Source organism: Lygodium microphyllum, chromosome 11 (genome assembly GCF_053477565.2).
Source record: "Lygodium microphyllum isolate KBCC chromosome 11, Lygodium_microphyllum_v1.1.10, whole genome shotgun sequence".
NCBI lineage: Eukaryota > Viridiplantae > Streptophyta > Polypodiopsida > Schizaeales > Lygodiaceae > Lygodium > Lygodium microphyllum.
Window position 1 is genome coordinate 64,539,202 of NC_141145.1, and position 23,224 is coordinate 64,562,425.

General features: G+C 41.3%; 1 protein-coding gene across 5 annotated transcripts in view; it reads left to right on the forward strand.

The window, feature by feature from the left end:
• LIG6 (DNA LIGASE 6) overlaps nucleotides 1-23,224 on the forward strand; it is a 251,305-nt gene that overhangs the window by 117,368 nt on the left and 110,713 nt on the right. For all 5 annotated transcript variants that reach the window (XR_015692342.1, XR_015692343.1, XM_087687657.1 and 2 more), the window contains exon 9: nucleotides 18,185-18,282. Coding sequence is in view for 3 of the 5 variants with exons in the window: in XM_087687657.1 (XP_087543783.1) it covers nucleotides 18,185-18,282 (98 nt within the window). In the remaining 2 variants the exon portion in view is untranslated. The remainder of the gene's footprint in view (nucleotides 1-18,184; nucleotides 18,283-23,224) is intronic.

Consider the following 23,224-nt stretch of genomic DNA (forward strand, 5'->3'; position numbering starts at 1 on the left):
TATGGCTGCATTATGTTTTTGCGTAAGTCTTTTGGAGAGTTAATCTTGCTTTCCAAATTCGACTCATGCATGTGGATCTATATCATTGATGATAGACAAAAGTATCCTATTGAACATCAAGATGTTCTTATGGAACAATCCAACCATATGATCTGCTTTTATCTACTTCCTCAATGGAATGAAATGCTTTTGCTTATTGAATCTCCATAAAACATTCCACTTACTATCATTCTTTGCTGGTGCTTTAGGAAGTCTCAATATAAGACTCATAGCTATGCTTTCCCACTATCTATCCTTAACCAGCAAATGGGTGCAACAAACCCAGTCCCTTCTTACATACAATGCAAATCCCCTACAAAAGCATCCATCTTTTGTGTCAAAGCTGGCGAGGCTTAACTTCTTTCACTATAGCATCAATATATTGAGACCCTCCAACTCTAGGCCTCAATTGCTTTGTAACATCAAAGATGACCATGCATCATAAGGAACTCTCTTATGACACCTTGCATACTTGTAATGCCATGCAACTGCCATGCATTCTACTATGAAAACTTGGCTACAGCCGAAGTTCCCGTACATCTCATTTTGTGGCCTGAATGCCTCCAACATATCTTCTTGCATCCCACTTTGAATACAACCACTGTGATTCTGAAGCACACCTTACTAGGCAAAAACCTAGACAGCCTTAGCTTTCAATCCTGAACCACTTCCAAAGTATCTTGGATGCTTAGATGATGGTGAAATAGTTTGCTGTCCTTGAATTATTTGCTTGAAATTATTGCCTCATCCAACTAATTCAGCACCTTGCCCAAGATTGAAATTCTGCAAAGAAGCACTTGCACAGAAGGCATACCTAAAGGCTGTCCAACTCAACACCTGCATATGTTTTTCTTCTTAGAGGTGCATGCATGCCAAGTCGTCATAGTGACAGATTGACACACCCCCATATCATCTGCGTGATTTGTCTTGAAACTCACACCCACAATCAATATGTTGGGTGTAGACACCAACATATGCAAAAGCCTTAACTCAAGTCCACCACTAAAGCATGCAGCGTAATGAGCACATGGATCTGTTAAGCTGTAAAAAACTGCGCAATAGCAGACTGTGTCATATTTGCAATTGCTCTAACGTGTGATCTTTCCACAACCATATTTGTGTTTGAGTATAATTTCCCATACTCACAAATGGCAACATTCTCTGGTGCACCTAGCAAGCAGGGCAAAGAATCTTTGAGCAAAGACACCTCTTATGATACTAGCATACACCCTCAATTATGCCTTTGCAAAGAAGTAATCATTCTACACAACTAGGAAACATTGTCACATCACTCTGACTCATGTCACTTGCTTGTTTTAACAAAACTTCTAGTTAAAGCTCAAAACCAAGCGGTAAAACATTAACGGTGCTAGCCAAAAACAAAACCAAGCATGAATCCACATACTTTACACAAACATCATGCTCCACTGGATGCCTTAATCACCTTTAGTCATTGCATACACTCAGTTCAACCAAACATGCACTTAACATGCATCAACTTGTACTTTCACTTATATGTTCTTCTTAATGAGTTGCTCACTCCATTTATGGCCATTCTATATGGTCCACATCCAGCAGTAATCGTAAGCCATGAACAAATGAAAATACTTGATGCATCTAAAACACATATTGCTGAGATTTGATTTAAGTGTTTGCACCTGAGCAACCATATACTCACCCCCTCGGTAAAGTTGATCCCAACAATGGAACCATGAAACTGGCCTTTAGAAAACTTAAGGGCAGTAATCATAAACTTGATGTGCAAAATTCTTAACCTTAATCATGAAATCTGCAATAAAACTCATAAATCACGATGTACTTAGACACTCTTTACAAAGTTCCTTGTACTCATGTATTCTTACCTCAAGGGATTTCTTGGAGGTGTAATTAATAGAAATCTCTTGTCTTGACAAAAGAAATCTGCAATAAAACTATCAACACACTGAATAGAGGCGAGCTAATATGCTCTTACTTAGAGACACACAACACAGATTGGCCCAAACCTTGGTCCCCCTTGCAATATTTCCTTAAGATTACAAGAGCCGTACAATAGAATGCAAAAATCTGAAATTTTACTTAGGAAACTTGCGTTTGCCCAATTATGCTTTCGTTGAAGATATTTTTTTCAATTGTGGTCTGGGAGAGCTCTTACAATTACCTTGTAATGTTAGCCCATCACTACTTCGGGGTCTTCTTGCTTACATGTCCTATTTTGGCTGTTGATGGCTAGTTTGAATTATGAGTGAGGTAGCAATTGAGCACCTTCCTATTCTGTTATGGATGCATAGAATCCTTTATCGCCATATTCATCAGACACCCCTTGCTATTTATGCAGGAGGGTTAGCTTATAGCTTGATGCATTCAGTGTAGAGTGCCAATAGACTATTACCAGTATCTTGTTGCTGTATCCGCTCTTCATAGATTAGTTCAGCATTGTGTGCTCATTAAGTCACAATTTGGTCTCACCAACTAAGACCTGTAATAAATAAATACTACAATTGACCATATTTTCCTTGAAATGATAAATTTCTGCACAATCTCTTCAAAGCACACTATGTATGCGGACTAAGACTTTTGCCTACGGCAAACTCTTTGCCCTCTATGGAGAGAAGTGTTGTACACAGCCTGCATGCAACCCTAGAAAACAAGTCTACATTGAATAGAGAAGCTTCAAACAGTCACTGGTGATAAACACTTCAACTCTTTGCATATAGAAGAGAGAATACAATTCATCACTAGATTGGTTGTTCAGACAACTGTTGTATTTGTAGTATATTTAGACACTCTCTTGTGAGTTCCTTGCACTTTGTATTTTAACTCGGGGGTTTTTCTCCAAGCTATTACTAATAGTTTTTTCTTTATATGGCAAAAAAGAAAAATGTACACTATGCTTATTAAAGGTGGCCTTAGTGGAAAATTCTTATTATGCAACATATATATTAAATAATTAATAAATTAGAAAGGGAGAACTCTATTAGTGAATAATACTTTTACATAATTCCATATCCATATGCCTTTGTTGTATAGTAAATGTATGAGAAAATGTAACCAGTCTTCCTTCTCGGATAGGGTGGTAAATAACTTGATTAAGTACTATTTACAGTGATTAACAAATTCACAAAACTGAAATGCACACTTTACCTTATAATCTTGGACTTTGGACATCCTATTAGCCCCAAAACTGGTACCCCTTTCAGTATTTATTTAGCTTAATTGAAGAAGAAGTTGATGTACAATGGGATTCTTCCAATCCCTTTTAGTATTCCAACTCCCCTTGCTGTCCAAAATGACTAGCAAGTTTTCAATCTTATTTGCCCTTTGATTCGGGCAATCAATTGGCCTTCACCCGCTTTGATGGCGATGGAAAATGTCCCAAATTCAATGATTTGCTGGACCCTTCACTTGAATTTGACTAAAAACAACTTCAGTCTCATTGAATCCAAGTCTTGGAGCTTGCAATTTTTTGTATGCTTCCCAAGGTTGCTTCTAAATCCTAATTTCTGTTGCTGTAGATTAGCGTTTGCAGCAAAGAAATCTGAAATTTCTTTGCCTCTGGTGATCTCAATGCTATAATCTTCGGAGCAAGGCTATAGAAAGGTTGGGAGATGAGAGAAACTGATGAGGAGAGAGAAAAGTCAGACTTTCTAGAATTGAAGAAAATCTGTTATTCACTGTTGCTGTTGGGTATTTTACTCACGCCTTACTTATGCCTACGCTCATATGGGAGTGTCGGTGATCAGTAGGACACTGGGGCACTTTTTACTCTCGGTAGGAGAGGTTTTTTCCCCCAGACTTATGGTCTTATTATCGTATGTACTTATGTGCTTATGTTACACACATTTAGGCACTTAGTGTGTGTCGGGTGTGAACACCCCCCTACAACCCTAGGTTTAAGGGTTGTACTTTGTACTTTCAGATTACACTCATTTAGTCTATTCTGGTGGGTGTCATGCTTCAACTCTGTCTCTCTCACTCTCACACTGTCTACTGAATTTGGCTGTATCTCGATCCTCTACTCTCACATTTGGTATCAGAGCGCAGCTCTGAACTCAGCTTCTGCAGCACACGCTAGTCCTGCTCCAGGCCGCTGACACACAGCTCCATGCAACGTGTCTCCAGGGCACAGGGTCTGACGCTGCCTGACGTCAAACCTTGTCAGACGTCACGTCAGCACAGGTACAGCCTGTCGTCAGTCCTGTCAGCAGTCAGGCGCTGTTCCTCAGTGCTGCCTCAGCACAGTACAGCTTGTCGTCAGCCTTCACCAGTACCCTGCCCGTCAGCAGTCGTTCGTCAGCTCGCGAGCAGCACCACCAATCCGCCAGGGCCCGTTTCCTGGAAACGAAGTTTCCTCTGCGCTCGTGACCACGAACTGCTCTCCGACCCGCGTCAGAGTTGCTGCCCGCCTACACGCGTCAGATTCGCGACCTGCCCTGTCCATGCGCAGCCCGCCTGCCCATCACGACTGGTCAGCCCGTCAGACGACCTGCTCCCGCCTTCCCACCAGTCTACGTCACGTCAGCAGCTCGCGACGTGCTTCACGCCCAGGTAAAATTTTCAAAATTATTGTTATTCCAGCCCAGAATAAAATTCTGGAAGCGGCGGTTCACACGCGGTTGGCACAGATCTACTGGAAAAATAAATTTCATGCAAATTTCTGGACTGAATGGTCAGAAATTTTGGGGCTTTTGTGTATTTGGAGGACAGATGCATTTAAACTGCTGATACAGTCACAGAATGACTGTTTTTGACAGAGATTTTGGCAAAAATTTTGGGGATTTATTCATAACAGTGTTGCACTGCACTGTTTGCACCTTGGGAAGCGTGCAGTAAAGGACAGTTTTCTGACAGAGTACGCCCTTGCACATCAATTGCAGAAAAGTATTTGCTGCAATTTCTGGAAATTTGCAGATTTCCAGTTCGAACTGCTTTGACATTGCTCATATTGTTTTTGGAAATTTGTCATCATGGCAAATCAGGGAGGTGATGTTTTTACGTATGTATCCAAAGAGGATAGACTGGACGGAAACAACTATTCCCTTTGGTCATTTATGAAGAAAAATGTATTAGTGGCCAAGAATTTATGGGATTATGTGAGTGGAGAGGAAACTCGGCTGGGAGTTGTAGCTCCCGCTACTCCTCCTCCCCATGGCGCACGTGGACAACGGGGACCTTAGCCCGCTCCACCTCAGCCACTTCCTCCAAGAACTGCAGCTCAAAAAGCTTGGGATACCCGTGATGCACAGGCCTTGTCGCTGATTGCTTTGGCAGTTCAGCGGTCCATCATACCTCATATCTGTTCGGCATCTTCTTGACGAGATGCATGGTTGACTTTGGAGCATATGTTTGCAAGAAAAAATGAGACACGGATCTCTTTCTTGAAGAAAGAGTTGGAAACTCTGAAGATGCATGAAGGTGATTCTATACAGGATCACTTAAACAAGATTCAGGACTTGAGGGAGCAGCTCATGAATGTAGATGAGTATTTTTCGGATGCACAGTTGATATCCACCACCTTGAATTCCCTACCTCCTTCGTACTTGTCTTTTCATATTGCATTGAACCTCACAATGAGGATTGCTGAGCACCCACTCACTTTTATTCAGCTGGTTAGCTTGCTTCTAGAGGAGGAGCAAACACGGAAAAATAGTGGTGTGGATGCTATAGTCTCTGAGCAGGCTTTTGTGGCACGACAGAAAGGGAAGAACAATAAGGTGAAAAATGCTCCACAGAGTTCTGGCACTTCGGGCACATCGTAGAATCAGTCACAAGGGGGGACGTAAGCAAAGAAAGGAAAATGTCATTATTGTAAGAAGCCTGGTCACTATATCACTGAGTGCAGAAAGCGCATTGCCAAAGAGAAGAAGGAGGAGTCAGGAATGTCTGTTTCTACTACTCCTTCCACTGCTAGTGAGTCCGCGTCCTTTGTTGTGGACAGGGACTATTGTTTTTACACTTGCAGTTATGACATCTCTTGGGCCGATAGAGCACTTAGCTCTACAGAGGATGCTGACACTTGGTACTTTGACAGTGGTGCTTCTAGACATATTACATCTCGCAGAGATTTGTTTGCTTCAGTTAGTGCACCTCCCGTTGGGAAATCGGTACAGTGTGCCAATAATGCATCATACCCTGTTCGTGGTATTGGGGAGATTCAGCTCACAGCCATTGATGGCTCTATTATCCGCTTGCAGGATGCTTTGTTTGTGCCTGGAATAAATAAGAATTTGCTTTCTATTTCTTCTTTGGCACGTTGTGGTATGCAGGTCACTTTTGATGATGACCGTTGCATGGTTCGAGAAAAAGAATGCATGACATTGGTCTTGACAAGATCTTTGTGTCATGGTTTATATGAGTTGGATGCTCTTTCAGTAGATCAGTCAGCATACTTGACATCCACTCTTACTCCTGCTATGATACAGGCGGAGTTATGGCATGCTCGTTTAGGGCATGTAAACTTTGGCAGCTTGATGCTTTTACAGCGTACTCAGATGCTGGATGGCTTACCTCTCTTGGAGAGACCTCCTGAGCACTTATGCGAGGGATGCATTTTGGGGAAAATGCATCGTTTCTCATTTCCTCGTGATGTTGCTTTCAGGGCAACAACCAGATTGGAGTTGATGCATTCATATGTTTGTGGGTCTATGCAGACCATGTCATTGGATGGTTGTTATTATTTTGTGACATTCATTGATGACTTTACACGTTTTTGCTGGGTCTATTGTTTGAAAAAGAAGTCAGAAGTGTATGATGCATTTTTGGCTTTCAGTGCACTTGTTGAAAACCAATCTGGATGCCACATTAAGACTCTCCGTTCGGACCGAGGGGGGGAATACATGTCCTCTATGTTGAATTCTTTTTTGCAGCAGAAGGGCATAGTACATCAGTATACTACAGCTTATACTCCACAGCAGAATGGGGTAGCAGAGAGGAAAAATCGGTCACTCATGGAGATGGCCAGATGTATGCTGAAGGCAAAGAGCTTGCCTCATAGTTTTTGGATGGAAGCAGTCATGTGTGCTTGCCATATTTTGAACAGATGCCCTACCAAAGCCTTGAAGACCATCACACCATTTGAGACTTGGAACAGCCGTAAACCTTCTGTTGGTCACTTTCGTACCTTTGGGTGTCTTGCCTATGCCCATATTCCACAGGTACTTAGAAGAAAATTGGACAACAAGGCTGTTAAGTGCATTTTTATGGGATATAGCAATGAGAGCAAAGGCTATAGACTCTATGATCCCGTTACTAAGAAGGTTTTTGTCAGCAGGGATGTTGTTTTTGATGAAACATCAGAATTATCCTTGGTTGGTTTGGACACATATCAGGCTGCCCGTGATGTTTTTGAAGGGCTGCTGCCCATTACTTTTGGTGATTCTGCTGGAGGTTCACAAAATGAACCTAATGTTCAGCCAGCTGCTCCTATGGAAAGTGCAGAAATTCAGCCATTGGCTGATCGGAATACTCAGCATAATGCTGAAACAGAAATTCAGCAAGAGCTTGCACACAGCCAAGATGCTAGACAGCTACCTAGATGGTATTTGCAGACTATGCAAGATAGTCCTTTGGATGCACCCATGGCTGGTCGTACTAGAAGGCAAACTCGTTTGCATGATTCAGCACATACTGTGGAGTTTATTATGGCAGCAAGTACTTTTGATAATGAAGAGCATGAATGTTATGAGGATGCAGAACACAGTGTGGATTGGAAGGCAGCCATGCAAGCTGAATTAGATTCTATTACTAAGAATCACACTTGGGATTTGGTGTCCTTGCCATTTGGGAAGAAAGCCATTGGAACAAAATGGGTCTACAAATTGAAAAGAAAAGCAGATGGATCCATAGATAAATACAAGGCACGGCTGGTAGCTAAAGGCTACGCACAGAAAAAGGGCATTGATTATGAGGAGACATTTGCTCCTACTTCTCGTATGACGACCATCAGGTCTATGATTGCTTTGGCTGCACATTATGGTTGGACAGTTCATCAGCTAGATATCAAGACTGCATTTTTGCATGGGGAACTTCAGGAGGAAGTTTATGTACAGCAGTCCATTGGTTTTGCAATTGAAGGCTCAGAACATTTGGTATGCAAGCTAAAAAAGGCACTATATGGTTTAAAACAAGCTCCTAGAGCTTGGTATGAAAAGATAGATGCTTTCTTGCTTGGTCAGGGTTTTCTAAACAGTTCATCTGAGTCTACCCTTTACGTATGTAAAGAAGGGGGATCTATGCTGATTTTATGTCTTTATGTTGATGACCTTTTGCTCACTGGAACACATGCTGATCAGATTTCAGCATTCAAACAAAATTTGCAGCAAACTTTTGACATGTCTGACTTGGGAGTTTTGCATTACTACTTGGGCATCCAGTTCATATATACTGCTCGAGGTATTGGGTTATCACAGTCAAGGTATATTGGGCAGCTTCTTGAGAAATTTGGCTTACAGGATTGCAAGCCAGTTTGTACTCCCATGGAACCTGGACTGAAACTGTCATTACATGATGACAGTGATTTGTTTGATATACATACATATGCTCCTGCAGTTGGATGCCTTTTCTATCTATGCAATACTAGGCCGGACATACAGTTTGCAGTTTCAGCCTTGAGCAGGTATATGCATCAGCCACGTATGTCACATTGGCAAGCTGTTAAGCGTGTTTTCCGCTACTTGCAGGGTACTCGTTCTCTTGGGTTGCTTTATGCCAAGGGGGGACCACTGCATTTACATGCTTACAGTGATTCTGATTGGGCTGGTGATTATGATACCGCCACTCTACTAGTGGCAATTGTTTCTTTCTTGGCACTTCTTGCATTTCTTGGCTTAGCAAGAAACAATCCACTGTTGCCACATCGTCATGTGAAGCAGAATACAAGGCAGCTTTCACTACCACAGTTGAATGCATATGGTTAGACGCTTGCTAGCTGATTTGGATGTATCTGTTACTGAGCCTACTCCTTTGTTCACTGATAGTCAGAGTGCCATTGCAGTGGCACGGAACCCAATGTTTCATGCTCGCACGAAACACATTGAGATTCACTATCACTTTGTCAGAGAGAGGCTACATGCAGGTGATATCAGCCTTGTCTATTGTCCTACCACCAGTAATGTGGCAGACATCTTCACCAAAGCTCTTCCTCGTGACAAATTTGAAGCATTTCGCGATGCTTTAAATTTGATATCCTTTGGTGGCGGATGATTCTTGTACTCTTGATCACTCTTCACTCCAAGGGGGTTTGTTGGGTATTTTACTCACGCCTTACTTACGCCTACGCTCATATGGGAGTGTCGGTGATCAGTAGGACACTGGGGCACTTTTTACTCTCGGTAGGAGAGGTTTTTTCCCCCAGACTTATGGTCTTATTATCGTATGTACTTATGTGCTTATGTTACACACATTTAGGCACTTAGTGTGTGTCGGGTGTGAACACCCCCCTACAACCCTAGGTTTAAGGGTTGTACTTTGTACTTTCAGATTACACTCATTTAGTCTATTTTGGTGGGTGTCATGCTTCAACTCTGTCTCTCTCACTCTCACACTGTCTACTGAATCTGGCTGTATCTCGATCCTCTACTTTCACAGTTGCTGCCTTGTCTCAACAGCTTGTAGATGCAAAGAACTGAAGAAAATCAGTCATTTATTATTGTTACTCTATCTCAACAGCCTGTAGATGTTGTCACATGCTGTTGATTGGTCTTCTCCTGGGCATGGCTACCTCAGGAGGTTCTCCAATGGCTACAAATCAGACCAGCAACATCTCCTTCCTCTCTCTTGCAGGCTGAAGATACTAAAGATGCCTCTCTTTAGTCTCTAAAGACGTTTTTTAGTCTTGCATGGGCATTTTTGACAATAAGTGGCAAGCTTCCCAAATGTTTTTTCCAGCATTATCTATAATTAAATATTATTTTTAGTCTTTAAATATTGAAAATTAATCTTATAATTATTTCAGTGCCGTGAAAAATAATTTGATTGGCTTATAATTAAATTGGCTAGGAAACTTCCATTTTCGAGTGTCTGTGTCATATTTGACCATCAAATTGACGTTAGGTATCATTAAACGTCACCTCCCTAGTGTCACCGATTGACATTTATGGCCAAATGGATGACCTAGGCCAACAATAGGCACCGGATACCACTAAGTACTTGTGCGGCATAACTTATAGCAACTTTTACCTTTGACATCTTGTGATTTTCTCGGGTCCTAGGCTTGTAAATTTACTCTTAACCCCAATTACACCTCACATGTGCAACATTTACTTAACCATGTGATTAAAAATTAATCCACATGTTAAGTATTCAAAAATACATGTCCTCATGATAGCCCTCCCCCTTAAAATCCTTGCAATCGTCCTCGATTGTACTTTCAAATGCATCAAAAGCAAAATAGTGGATTACAATTTCCACAAGGCATCATAGTTAGTATAACATTGCGCATTGTTGCTCAACCATTCCATATGTGCAACACAGATTGAAAATTACCAACCAATCATAACATAACGTAAGACTCACGAAGAATCTCAAAAAGATTGCCAGATTATCATGTGACATGTCTATTTCTCATGAGCTGAACTCATCTAGCAAAACCAAACCATAGTATAGCATAACCAAGCATAAATCATGGCTAAAACATCAATGGGATCATAACATATGTTGTTGTCCTTGGAACCAATTTGAGAACTGATCACGAACTGCTGCAAATGTGACCCCAAATTGATTACAAACTCTATGTAAAAATTGGTATGAAACTGATTCCAAAAGTGGCTATAAATGGTTCTCAAGCTGGTAAAAACTGATTTGAAAATGATTAAAATTAGTTTTAAAATTGAGGCAAAATTCATGCTAAATTGATCATTAGCTGATGCGAAAGTATAGTTCAAGTGCCCGGGTGAAACTCATACTCATTTGCATACATCTCATAGTGGGACCTCATGGCAAACATACTGTCAGCAGAGTACCTTGGATGCATGCTGAATACATCCGAGATCCACTACATACGAGAGTTGTCCATAATTGAAGGAGTGGAAGTGCTACCTCCCCCTTGAGCATCAGGCAATACTCCGGACCCTTGCTTTGCTAAACCTAATGGAGCCCGAACTAAAGTCGGCTCTAACTGAAAGGCATCTAGGTAAAGCTGCAACAAATGAGAATGGTCTCCCAAGTCATCCTCTTCCATCCATTTGGTATACATTGGTGAATAATTCTGAAATTTCACCAAGTATCTCCTAGAAACTTTACCTTCGACTTTCTTTTTTCCCTTATGTGCCAAAATCTGCTTAGGTACCAAAATCTCATGTAGCTCCTCAACCTCACGCTGAATTTCAGCAGACATTTCCTTTGGCACATCACCATGAAAAGGCTTCAACAGACTGACATGAAAGGCATTGTGTACCGCCAATGTGGAGGTAATTTCAGCCGATATGCCACATTGCTGATCTTCTCCAACACTTGGAAGGGCCCATAGTATCTCATACTCAACTTCGCATACAATCTTTCTCTTCCTTTCATCTTTTTAACCTTGCCTTTTTAAAACACAGCAATACATAATCACCCTTTGCAAACTGCAAAGCATATCTGTGGCGATCAGTTGCCCTCTTTTGCTTTTCTTGCGACCTTTGAAGTGCATATTTTATCTTTGAAGAGGCTACATCCAAGTTTTGCACGTAATGATCAGCTTCATAGATCTTATCCTTAGTTTGCAGAATAGGTAGTACCTTCTTTATCTTTGCATAGGCTTCGTCCAAGTTTTCCACTTAACGATCAGCTTCAAAGATCTTATCCTTAGTTTGCAGAATAGGTGGTATCTTCTTGCCACCCTCAACCACCTCAAATGGAGCTTTGCTCGTAGAACTATGAATGCTGTTGTTGTAAGCAAACTCAACCAAGGGAAAATACTGCTTTCACTGTGTTGTGTGGTCTGAAACATAGCACCTCAAAAGATCTAACACTGTGGAATTTGCTTCCTCAGACTGATCTTTTGTTTGCGGATGAAAGGATGATGAGAATTTCATTATGGTATCCATATTCTCAAACAATTCCTTCCAAAATAAACTAGTCATGTGGGGGTCTCGATCACTAATGATCGACTTTGGCATACCATGATACTTAAAAATATGCTACAAAAACAATCATGCCATATGATCAACCTTTATTTTCTTCCTGACTGGAATGAAATGGGCTTGTTTGCTAAACTTGCAAATTATGGTCCATATCCCATCATTCCCTGTAGGTTTCTTAGGAAGCTAAAAAATAAAGTCCATTGCAATGCTCTGCCAAGGCCTATTTGGAATAGGCAAGGGCTGCAACAAACCCGACATCTTTTGCCTATCATGCTTTACCTTCTGACTGGCATATGATGCATGTCTTAATAAACTATTCTATATTATGCCTCAAAGCTGGCCAGTAAAAGAAATGCTCCATTGCCTTGACCGTGGCATCAATACCTCTGTGTCCGGTATATGGAGCACGACTTTTAGTGATGATAACTCTAGGCCTTAATTGCTTTGTGACACACAATTGTCCATACATCATCAGAAATCCATCTCTTAGCACAAAGTGTTCATGCCTTTGAACATTGCAAAGTCGATCATAAACATTAGCAAAGTTTGAATCAACAACATATTGCTCTTTCATGGCATCCTACTCAGTGTGATAAACCATGCTGGCAGCTGAAATTTGTGGCTTACGTGACAGTGCATCAGTCACAACATTCTTTTTACCATTAATATGTACAATTTGAAAATGAAACATAGAGAGAAAATTTGCCCATCTCATATGCTTCTCTGACAACTTTGTCTGCGTTAGAAAGTCCTCAATGTTTGATGGTTTGTCTGCAATGTAAAATCAGCCCCCAACAAATAATCTTCCATGTAGACAGTGCATGAATTACAATCAAGAGCTCCTTTTCATAGACATACAAATTCTTTTTTGCACCGTGGAGAATTTGACTCTCATAAGCCACAACTTGGCCGTTTTGCATAAGAACAACCCGAATGCTGTTACCACATGCATCACATTGAACTATGAATGACTTCCTTAGATGGGGCAATACAAGCAGAGGATCTAAAGTCATATTTTCCTTCAACTTTTCAAATGCTGAAATTTGCATTGTTGTTCATCTAAACGGCACATCCTTCTTTTGCAAGGCATGCAATGGAGATGCAATTTGAGTACACCCACGTACGTACTTCCTGTAGTAAGAACATAAACCGAAGAAGCTACGGATCTCATGCACATTCCTCCAAGGTGGCCATGATCATATAATATATTGCCTCAACCTTGCATCAAAAGAGTGGACCACGATTGTAAAGCATTCCCCTTCAAGAAAGTGGCTACCTTTCGAATCTTCGAGGACTCTGTGAAGTTCCCCTCTAAATAGGCTGCATCAAACTGTTGAATGAAAGTCAAAGCTTTCAGCCTATCTTGTATACCGCTTAAGCACTCAAACTTCACTTCTTTTTCATCCTCATGTTAGTCTTTTGATATGCCTTTGGGTATCAAGTTGTCATACACTGGCTGCTGCAAAAAGGGTGCATTTGCTGAATTCACATCAAAACCAATGCCAAACAGAGCATTTCGCATGACCAACATTCATTTCTTGAGCCCCATAAGCATTCGGGAATGTAGATGCAGTACCAAACATGCTACTTTGTGCCCTAGGCATCAAGCCAATGCTGCCATACATAGGGTTTTGCATATTTCCAGCCATACCTAAATACATTGGGCCTTGCACACCATGCATTGGTTGTTGCATACCATAAAGATTTGCGCCATACATTCATGCATGTGGTCCTTGTCAAGCATAGCATGAAAAATCGTGCTTCCACCAAAATATTCTGACTACTCCATCATAGCATGCATGCCCAACTATCCAAAATCCATTGGATTGGCACTTGCGTGATGGCCTTGCATTTGCATTTCTTGCCTCGTAGGTACCAACTGTTTTATTTCATTACCATCTTTGGGAGTTTCAAATGAAGGGTTTGGTATTATCTTCGGTGTATCTTGCTGTCTCGAAGGTGTAGAAGATGTCTTCTTCTTCTTGCCTTTGTTGTCCATTAAAAAATCGGATAAATTGAGGATTCTTTGCCAATTCAATAAAGAGATTTGTTGCTATCCTCATTCGATTCTTGAAGTGGTCATTAAATTCCTCTTTACTTTTGCTGGTCATTAGCGTCCTTATGCCTTGAAGGCCATGCATCTAGCCCAACAACAACATTTTGAGCTTGCTGTCCATGGTCTAAGCCTTAGGCATTGCATTTCCTTCATTCCCATGTGAATGTTCATATTGAGAGGCATCATCATTGCTTGAGTCTATCTCACTGTATGAAGATATATTGTTATAATTTCTCAACGGAGATTAAAAATCAGCACTAGCACAAAGCTTTGGCTTGCAATCAAGTCCCCCAGGCCCACCAAATCAAGGGATTGAGTGATATACCGGCAATGGAACCATGTAACCAGCCTTCCTCCTGAGATAGGGTGGTAAATAACCTAATTAAGCACTATTTATAACAATTAACAAATTCATAAAATTGAAATGCACACTCTACCATATAATCTTGGACATTGGATACCGTATTGGCCTCAAAACTGACACCCCTTTGGATATTTATTTAACTTAATTGAAGAAGAAGAAGTTGATGCACAATGGGATTCTTCCACTCCCTTTCAGTATTCCAACCCCCCTTGTTGTCCAAAATGACTAGCAAGTCTCAATCAGATTTGCCCCTTGATTTGGGCAATCAATTGGCTAAACATAGCTTCAGCTCCATTGAATCCAAGTCCTGGAGTTTCCAATTTTTGGCACCTACAAATTAGACCTGCTGTATTTTCTTCCCCTCTCTTGCAGGCTGAATACACTAAAAATGCCTCTCTACAGCCTCTAAAGACGTTTTTCAGTCTTGCATGGGCATTTTTGACAACAAGTGGCAGGCTTCCCAAATGGTTTTTCTAGCATTATCCATAAATAAAGATTAATTTTCAGTCTTTAAATACTGAAAATTAATCTAATAATTATTTCGGTGGTGTGAAAAATAATCTCACTTGTCAATAATTAAATTGGCTAGGCAAGTTCTATTTCTGAGTGCCTCTGTGTCATCTTTGACCATCAGATAGGCGTTAGGTACCATTAAAAGCTACGTTCCTAGTGTCACCAACTGACACTTATGGCCAAATGAATGACCTAGGCCAACAACAGGCACCAGATACCACCAAGTGCGACATAACTTAGCAACGTTTGGCTTTGACATCTTGTGATTTCGTTGGGTCCTGGGCTCGTAAATTTATCCTAAACCCAATTACATCTCACGTGTGCAATATTTACTTAACCATGTGATTAAAAATTAATCCATATCTTAAGGGATATTTTAAAAATACATGTCCCAATGACAAAAAAACTATGAATGTATCCAATTAGAATGGTGTGGAGGAAACGAAACTAGGTATATTGCAAGAACTTGTCCTATGTTGGGTGAGAAGAATATACTTAAATGTTATTATTAGGATAAAGTTGTAGATATAAGTTTCTTTATAATGAATAGAACCTCCATTGTTCTAATACATAGTATGACACCTAAGGAGGAGTATGGTAGGAAGCCAGATTTATCACGTTTTAAAGTGTTTGAATGCATGGTATATTACACATTCTAGATGAATCAAGGATCAAGTTGGAGCCTTAAAAAATGTGTTTCATAGGTAGCCACTTGAGTGGAAAGTGTATCACTGTTGCAATCATGTCACACGAGTTATGAGAGTAAGGAGGAATGTTGTATTTTAAGAAATGAACAGCTACTTGGTATACATCAACCAATGACTGGATTGAACATGATAATAAGAATAATGTGGTCAATCCATGAAGTATTATGAGAGTTTGGTGTGGTTGGGGGATTAGGATCACATGAAAATGCGGAAAAGGTTCAAAATTGAGCCAATTCACATGCTACACACAAGGGAGAAGGAAAGGTGGACCAATCACTCGGTGGTCCTGATGTGTATAAATTACATTCCATGTTTGATGCAATTTCAAGTAGTGTTGATGAGGAGTTTGAGATTCTAGCCATAACCTTGGGGTATAAAAACACAAGGTACAAGGACACTAGCAAGTGATTTTGGTGTGATAGGTCTACTAGGGTAAGATACTTGATCTTGGTTTTGATGGATATCCAACTTAGCTTTATGTATATGGTGAAAGCTAGAGCTCACATGTTCTGAGGAGATTGTTGGTCATAGACATCCAGGAGGTAGTTATGGATGAGAAAATAGTTGCGTGAAATGTCAACATAAAGATGTGGAGTTTGGTACAGTCATGTTGAGGACAAAAAAACTGTTGGATGTAAGTTGGTTTACAAAGTGAAGCATATCTCAAATTGATGAATTAGCAAGTACAAGGCTAGCCTTGCAGCAAAAGGTTATGTGGGTGACAAATATATTTCATAGACTATGAGGAGACCTTCAAACCATGTGCAAGGATGTAACTATGTGATGTATTATTGCTTCAGTTGTAGTGAAGGGATAGTTTTTACATCCAATGGATGTAAAGAATGCTATCCTACATCTTGATTTTTTCATCTTGAAACCACAATAACTCTTTATTTGAGTATTGTGAATGCACACCACCACCTAATGGATAACCTGGTCACTACTTGTCTTTAGATTGTAAATTTTCTTAGACAATGTAGATACACTTATGTTTCAAAGAAGATAGAATTATATATTCATGAACACCTAAGGAAATGAACTTGAAGGTTAAAAGTACATTACAAGCCCTATATAGATGCCAAAATACATGGACCAAGTAAAAAAGTCAGTCTGGTGATCTAAAATGTCCGATCACATGTGACTCTAGATGGAATAATGTTCATTAATCCACATCTGTTGAAAAATATCTCTCTTGCTTATGCGCCTGGAGTCACCCTATAATCTCTGCCATCTCCCAGGAAGAGTGTGAACTATCTTTATTGCATCTTGGTGATTCCAGATGACTGTAGCAATAATATTGCTAATCATCTCCCATCTATGACACTATTCCTCAATCCAATTGTCTACGAAACATTAAGGGTGGGAATCTTTCTGATGTGTGCTCCAGGATGAGGAAAGATAGACTGCCCTAGATTTCCTTGTAACCACAGGACGGGCCTTGGTGAGTGACCCAGGCTACTGACCCCTAAGTGACTATCATGGATTTCATTGTGCAGTGGGAGACCAATCTCAAAGCTCTCTTGCATACCCCTTGGGCTCTATGGAAATCCCGTAGATGGTGCCGCTTGTCTCCTCTGGTTTGCCACATCCAACATAAGTCATAGGAGCCTTTCTCTAGCTTAATCAAGCACCAACTGCAAAACTCCTATGAGCAATTGACCATTGGAAGAGAGGGATCTTTCGAGGTTTGTAGCAGTTGTGTAATCTCCTTGAGAAGTCTACCAATAATAGATGAGATGCACTACCTGGTCCAATGTTGAGAAGTGGCTGGCACCACTTCAATCTTGCTGAGCTGAACCCCCCTCATTAGTTTGGTGGTATATCCAAAGAAGGGGATGCCTATAGGTATGTACTAAAAGGGGCCTCTTCATACATAGTCGTGTGGATCCCACTGTAATCTTTGAAGTGATTGCCTTTGATAGGTCCAGAATCTCCATCTGTGCAATAGACAAGCCATCAGGTCTAGGTTTAACTACCAGTTTCTACCATTGTGAGCCACCACTTTGATCCTCCAGTGATAGCAGCATGTGTACTCTTTCTAATCCAAATCCTCCCTCATCAGTCTCCCATCCCCTGCTACTGAGATGGTTCGCACATGTTTTGTGCTAGTCCCAATCAGGCCAATAAAGATGTCTCCTCTAGTTGACACACCAATCCAAGTCTGAAAACTCGGTTGAGACTTGGATTTGATATTTAAAGCTTAGTATTTACTGTAATTGTGAGCATTTTGCAAATTTGTAAAGTAAATTTTAGCATGTGATTCATATATATCCTGCAGAAAACCTTTTGATACTTTTGATCAATTCTTTTTCAAGTCATGACAGGTATTGGAGCCCTAAGTTGAAATCCATACACTCAATAGGCGAAACTCTAGATTAGAATGCTTTGATCTGCTGCAATTCTTTTGAGGACTTAAATAGTTTGTAAAGACTTTGTTTTATGTAAGCAGAACATTCTTGTTCCAGCTTTACTACGTGATGGAGTAGATGCAGTGCGTGAGAATATCACTATATGTCCTGGAGTACCTGTTAAACCAATGTTAGCAAGGTATGTATCATGGCGCTAATTCTTTTGCCCAAGTACATTTATATTTCTTAATGTCTATCTGTTAGTGATGTGGCTTTTTTGAATGTTAAAGAGTCTATAAGCATCTTTGTGACCTCTGCTGCTGTCTTCATACTGAATGTCCTGCTGTACTCTGCTGCTCTCCTTATATTGAATGCTTTCCTGCACAACTGACCCATAGATAGACATATCTCTGGACCAGCTCCATTATCTCCCCACTACATACACATTGAGACACTGATTGTCCAATCCACTTGGTTTAGATTCGCAAGTTTCATGGTTAGGTCTCAGACCTCTTGAAAGACATGCAATGTATCTAGCTGTTGCTGAAAGTTCTGTGGAGTATCTCATATTAGCACAATGTCATTAGCATGTTGTGGTAAAGATAGTAAAATTGTCCAAGACCAGACCCCTATCCTTCAAGTCTATCAATGTATTATCATATCTTGCAAATGTATAGATAAATTAGAGACTATTCATTGGAAACCCCATTCTTAGCCATTCCATGTTCCTTGTAAAGTTGCATACAGCATGATGTTACCCATGCTTGTTTTTTGCCGCTTTTGCCCTAGGCTGCAACTACCTTCAAGATCTTACCAGGCAGATTTGTTTCATGTTATGGAAAAATGAATCCTTGCATGGAAGCATTTCTTGGACTTTGGGGAGCCATGTTTGCACCCTGAAAAGCATGGGAGGTCGGGCTATTTTGGATAATGAGACTCGTATGGTGGCTTTTTGTTGGTCACTTTTTCGCACTATTTGATCATTACCTGTACGTCTTTGTCGTCAGCATTTTTCTGGTGAACAAGGTCTTGTGTATGGTAATATCAGTATTCAGGGCTTTATGGTGGCACAATATTAATATTGATGCCCGTTTCTAGAGGTCTTTCTCTTTTTTTGGTGACTCATTTGGTATGCTCATGGAAGCTCGTTCTTCAAAAGGTGCACTTGCATCTAGTGGAGGATCGCTTGGTGGCTAACTCTTTTCAGATGGAATCGTTGGCCATTTGTCTCTAGCTCTAGTTGACATATTTGGCATATGCGCTGTTTTGGGCGTATGGATCTGTATTTGCTAGTCTCAATCTCTAACCGGTGTGAAGAGTTACACAAGTGACTTATAATGCATCTAATCCCATGTGAGAGGTGGGTGTCCATGTATTTTGGGTAGACAATAAATTCGTCATTTGTAGTGTGGAGAAGATGCTCTATGTAGAAAGCCATCTTTGTCCCTAACTCATGTGTTGGTGCAAATCATGTTCTCCTGATGTCTAGCTAGGTGAGGTCCATCCTGATAATCTTGCCGATCTTTGGGTGGCTCAAGAAAAGTGTTGATGTATATCCTGAAGATCAATGACCTGGCTACATCTCGCAGTCCATATGTACCAAGCTATAATGCTGGAAATCAGCTCCCATTTGTGACAATGTCCCTGAGTCCACTGTGTTTGTGAGTAGTCTAGGGTAGGGATCTTGCTCAAATGCTATCCAATGATGAGAAAAGAAATGCTCCCCTAAGTGTCCTCATAGCCGCATGTTGGACCTTTGTCTATGACCCAAGCTATAGCCCCCCATGTCGCCACCATGGACTCCGCTGTACTATGGAATACCATCCTAAGAGCTCTCCTCCAAATCTCCTAGACTCTCGGATAGTCTCTTTAGGCAATGTCTCTGTGTGTCCTTTGGCTCACCACATTGCGCGCATGCCACTTGGTCCTTACAATATCCAAGCCAAGTGCCAATTGCTAAACTCCTATGGGCTAGAAGCCGTAGAAAGAGAGAGATCTTCTTGGGCCTGAAGCTATCATGTAGCTGCCTCCAAGAGTCATATAGGAACTCATCTGAGACTCCCTCTCTATGGTAATGAGGGGTGGCTGCAGGGTGTGTTCTAATCTTGCTCATCTGTATCCTTCGTCCCAGTCTAGTAGTGTAGCCAAAGAAGGGGATATGTCCAATATGTCCATCCATCTATAAGACAAGTGGTTGGGTCTGGGTTTATGTGCCATTTCAAGTGTGCCACTACTCTGATTCTCTGCCTGGAGCAGCCACCGAGTGTTGTAAGGTCAAGGTCCTCTTGCTGGAGGCAGCCATCCTCCTCAATTGTGAAAGTGAATGTCCTGTCTCTGCTAGATGCAATGAGTGCTAGAAGGATATGCCCTCTAGAGAAAAGACCAATCGAAGTCTCAGAGAAAGCTGTTCAGTTTGCCAATCTGGTGGAACCCCTTCCATCATGGTCTCAATCATAGCCTTGGCTCCCCTAAGACCATGTAATCTCTGCCTTTGGGTCTCGTGTGGTAACTCTTGAAATGCAAACCACTCCCCCATTGATGTAGCAACTTTGAAAGAGAATCTCCCCCATGATAAGTGTGTCTGTTGACCAATGGTGTGGCATGACTTTGATCTCAAATAATGATTAAAGAGAAGAGACTGTCTCCTCTTCTCTTCAATAGTAGTCGGGGGGAGCTGGTGGAGCCCTAGAGATACAGATCTCCAAGCTCTAATATTGGCGGCTGCAAATTTGACCTCGAAGCTCCTCCCTAAATCTCTAGTGCTTATCTCCTGAAATATCAAGTGAATGCTGAGCTGCCATGGTCCTCCATGTGTAGGTGTCAAGTCCTCTAGCCTCGCCATCAGAAGTTTCTTCTAGGGCTCCTCACTTGGAAGTAGACCCCTAACAATGAGCTTGACCAATAAGGCTTTGCTCTGACTATCTCGGTCTATGAACCCCAATCCTGCTCTGGATCTAGGCTGTATGATGACATCCCAAGCCACTTTTGCTCTAGCTGGACTCCCATCATCTCCTGACCAAATGAAGTTCCTGATGAGGTGCTTCACCTGGCCAATACATGACCTAGAGAATGCCCAACAATAAGTGATGTATCGCACGGTCACTAGAAGAACTTGATTGGAAACCACTACTCTTTTTGCCAATGAGAGTCTCACCGAGCTCTAATACAAAGCTTCTGTCTGATGCTCAAAAGAAGGGGTGCTATCTGCTGCTCTGAGGTAATGCCAATCCCCACATGGCATCCGAGATATCTCACAGTGGTCCCATGAGGAACCCATGTGAAATCCTCACGTGGTCGCCACTCTTGCTGTCTAGTGTCGCATACCCAGAATCCATAGGATTTGTGCAAATTAATTAGTGCTCATGATGCTCTGCAAAATGTCTCCATGGCTGTTACAAAGGCTCTAAAGTTGCCCTCATTACCATCCAAGTAAACTGCTGTATCATTAGCAAACTCCACATCAAGAAGCTCCTCAAATTCAAGGATGGGCAGCCTGATGCCTCCGATACCTGTAGATCTGTCTCTCAAGAAGGAACTCATGGCCTCTGCTGCAAATAGAAACAAGAATGGAGCAAGTGGACATCCCTATCTAACTGATCTATGGATGCTGAACCCAAGCAAACTGCTCTATCATCAGCAAACTCCACATCGAGAAGCTCCTCAAATTCAAGGATGGGCAGCGTGATGCCTTGGATACCTATAGATTTGTCTCTGAAGAAGGAACTCATGGCCTTTGCTACAGATAGAAACAAGAACGGAGCAAGTGGACATCCATGCCTAATAGATCTATGGATGCTGAATCTATCTCCTCTTGCCCCTCCAATCATGACTTGGCTATGTGCTGAAGAATAGAGAGCTGCTACACCCTTGACCCATTGCTTTGGAAAGCCCATCCTCCGCATTGTGCCCAAGCTGTGGTTTCCCAGAAGGTGAAGATATTGTCCAAGATGTTGCACTCTCAGATGAAGCTGATTTGAGTGGGGTGTATAATATCCATAGTTGTCAGGTACGAAAAGTACGGTACGATAAAATATGGTACTAAATGGTACCTTAAGATTTTATAAGGTATGGTACGATATTAGTACGAAAAAAAAGATTAACTTCATTATTTTGAACTATAGATGATAGAACAGATGTTTAAAGTCTAAATAGCAATGCTATTGGAGTATATAAGATGAATACTTGAGGGTAACACACCAAAACCTCTATGGCATATGCCGCATGCGCAACATGCGCTACAACTTACAAGTACATACATAGGAGTGGATACATCATACATGAATGATCATACAAATAAGAGGCATGTATGCTTGAGAGAGAGAGAGAGAGAGAGAGAGAGAGAGAGAGAGAGAGAGAGAGAGAGAGAGAGAGAGAGAGAGAGAGAGAGAGAGAGAGCCACATCAGAGCATTCGGTAATGGATGAGCTGGAAAGTCGTATGTGGCAGGAGTTGGCTCTTGCCGTTCTTAAGCAAGATCTCTGGTCTTGGCTGCACTCTTCTTCTACAGGGTTTACTTTCCATTCTGCCCAGTATGCAACAACATGGTCGTGGTTAGACCGCATATACATAATGCAGAATGATGATTTCCTTCCTGAGATGCTCGAAATGAAAGTGTTGCAACAATATGCCTTGTCGGACCATTTCCCTCTACAGCTTGAGCTCCTTGCACAACCCATTGCACCTTTCAAGCAATTTCTGGATAGACTCCCTTTGCGTTTCAACTTGTCTTATTTGAAGCATGCAATCTTTCAGGGCTATATGCAGCAATTGATTGATTGATTCTTATTGGATTTCTCATCTCAAGGCACTGCTTCGTTTGAAAGATTGCTCTCTAATGTGCAGCGGGTTGCTTGGTAGTATGGGATCCATCATGCCTCTCTTTGTCGGCGGTGTTGACAAGCAGTGGAGGACTTGCTGGCTTTGGTTCGTTCTTTGCTGGTGGATACTCCAGATGATGTATTTCTGCTATCACTGGCAATGCGTCTGACTGATCTTATTAAAGAGTTTCAGTTGAAATCTTATCAGCAGGTCAAATTGCAACATCTGACGGAGACTTTGCAAGATAGTGCTTGTCAGACTCATAAGTTCTTTCGAGCTCTCCATGCCTCTCCTGCTTGAGAGAATATGACTATACTCTAGGAT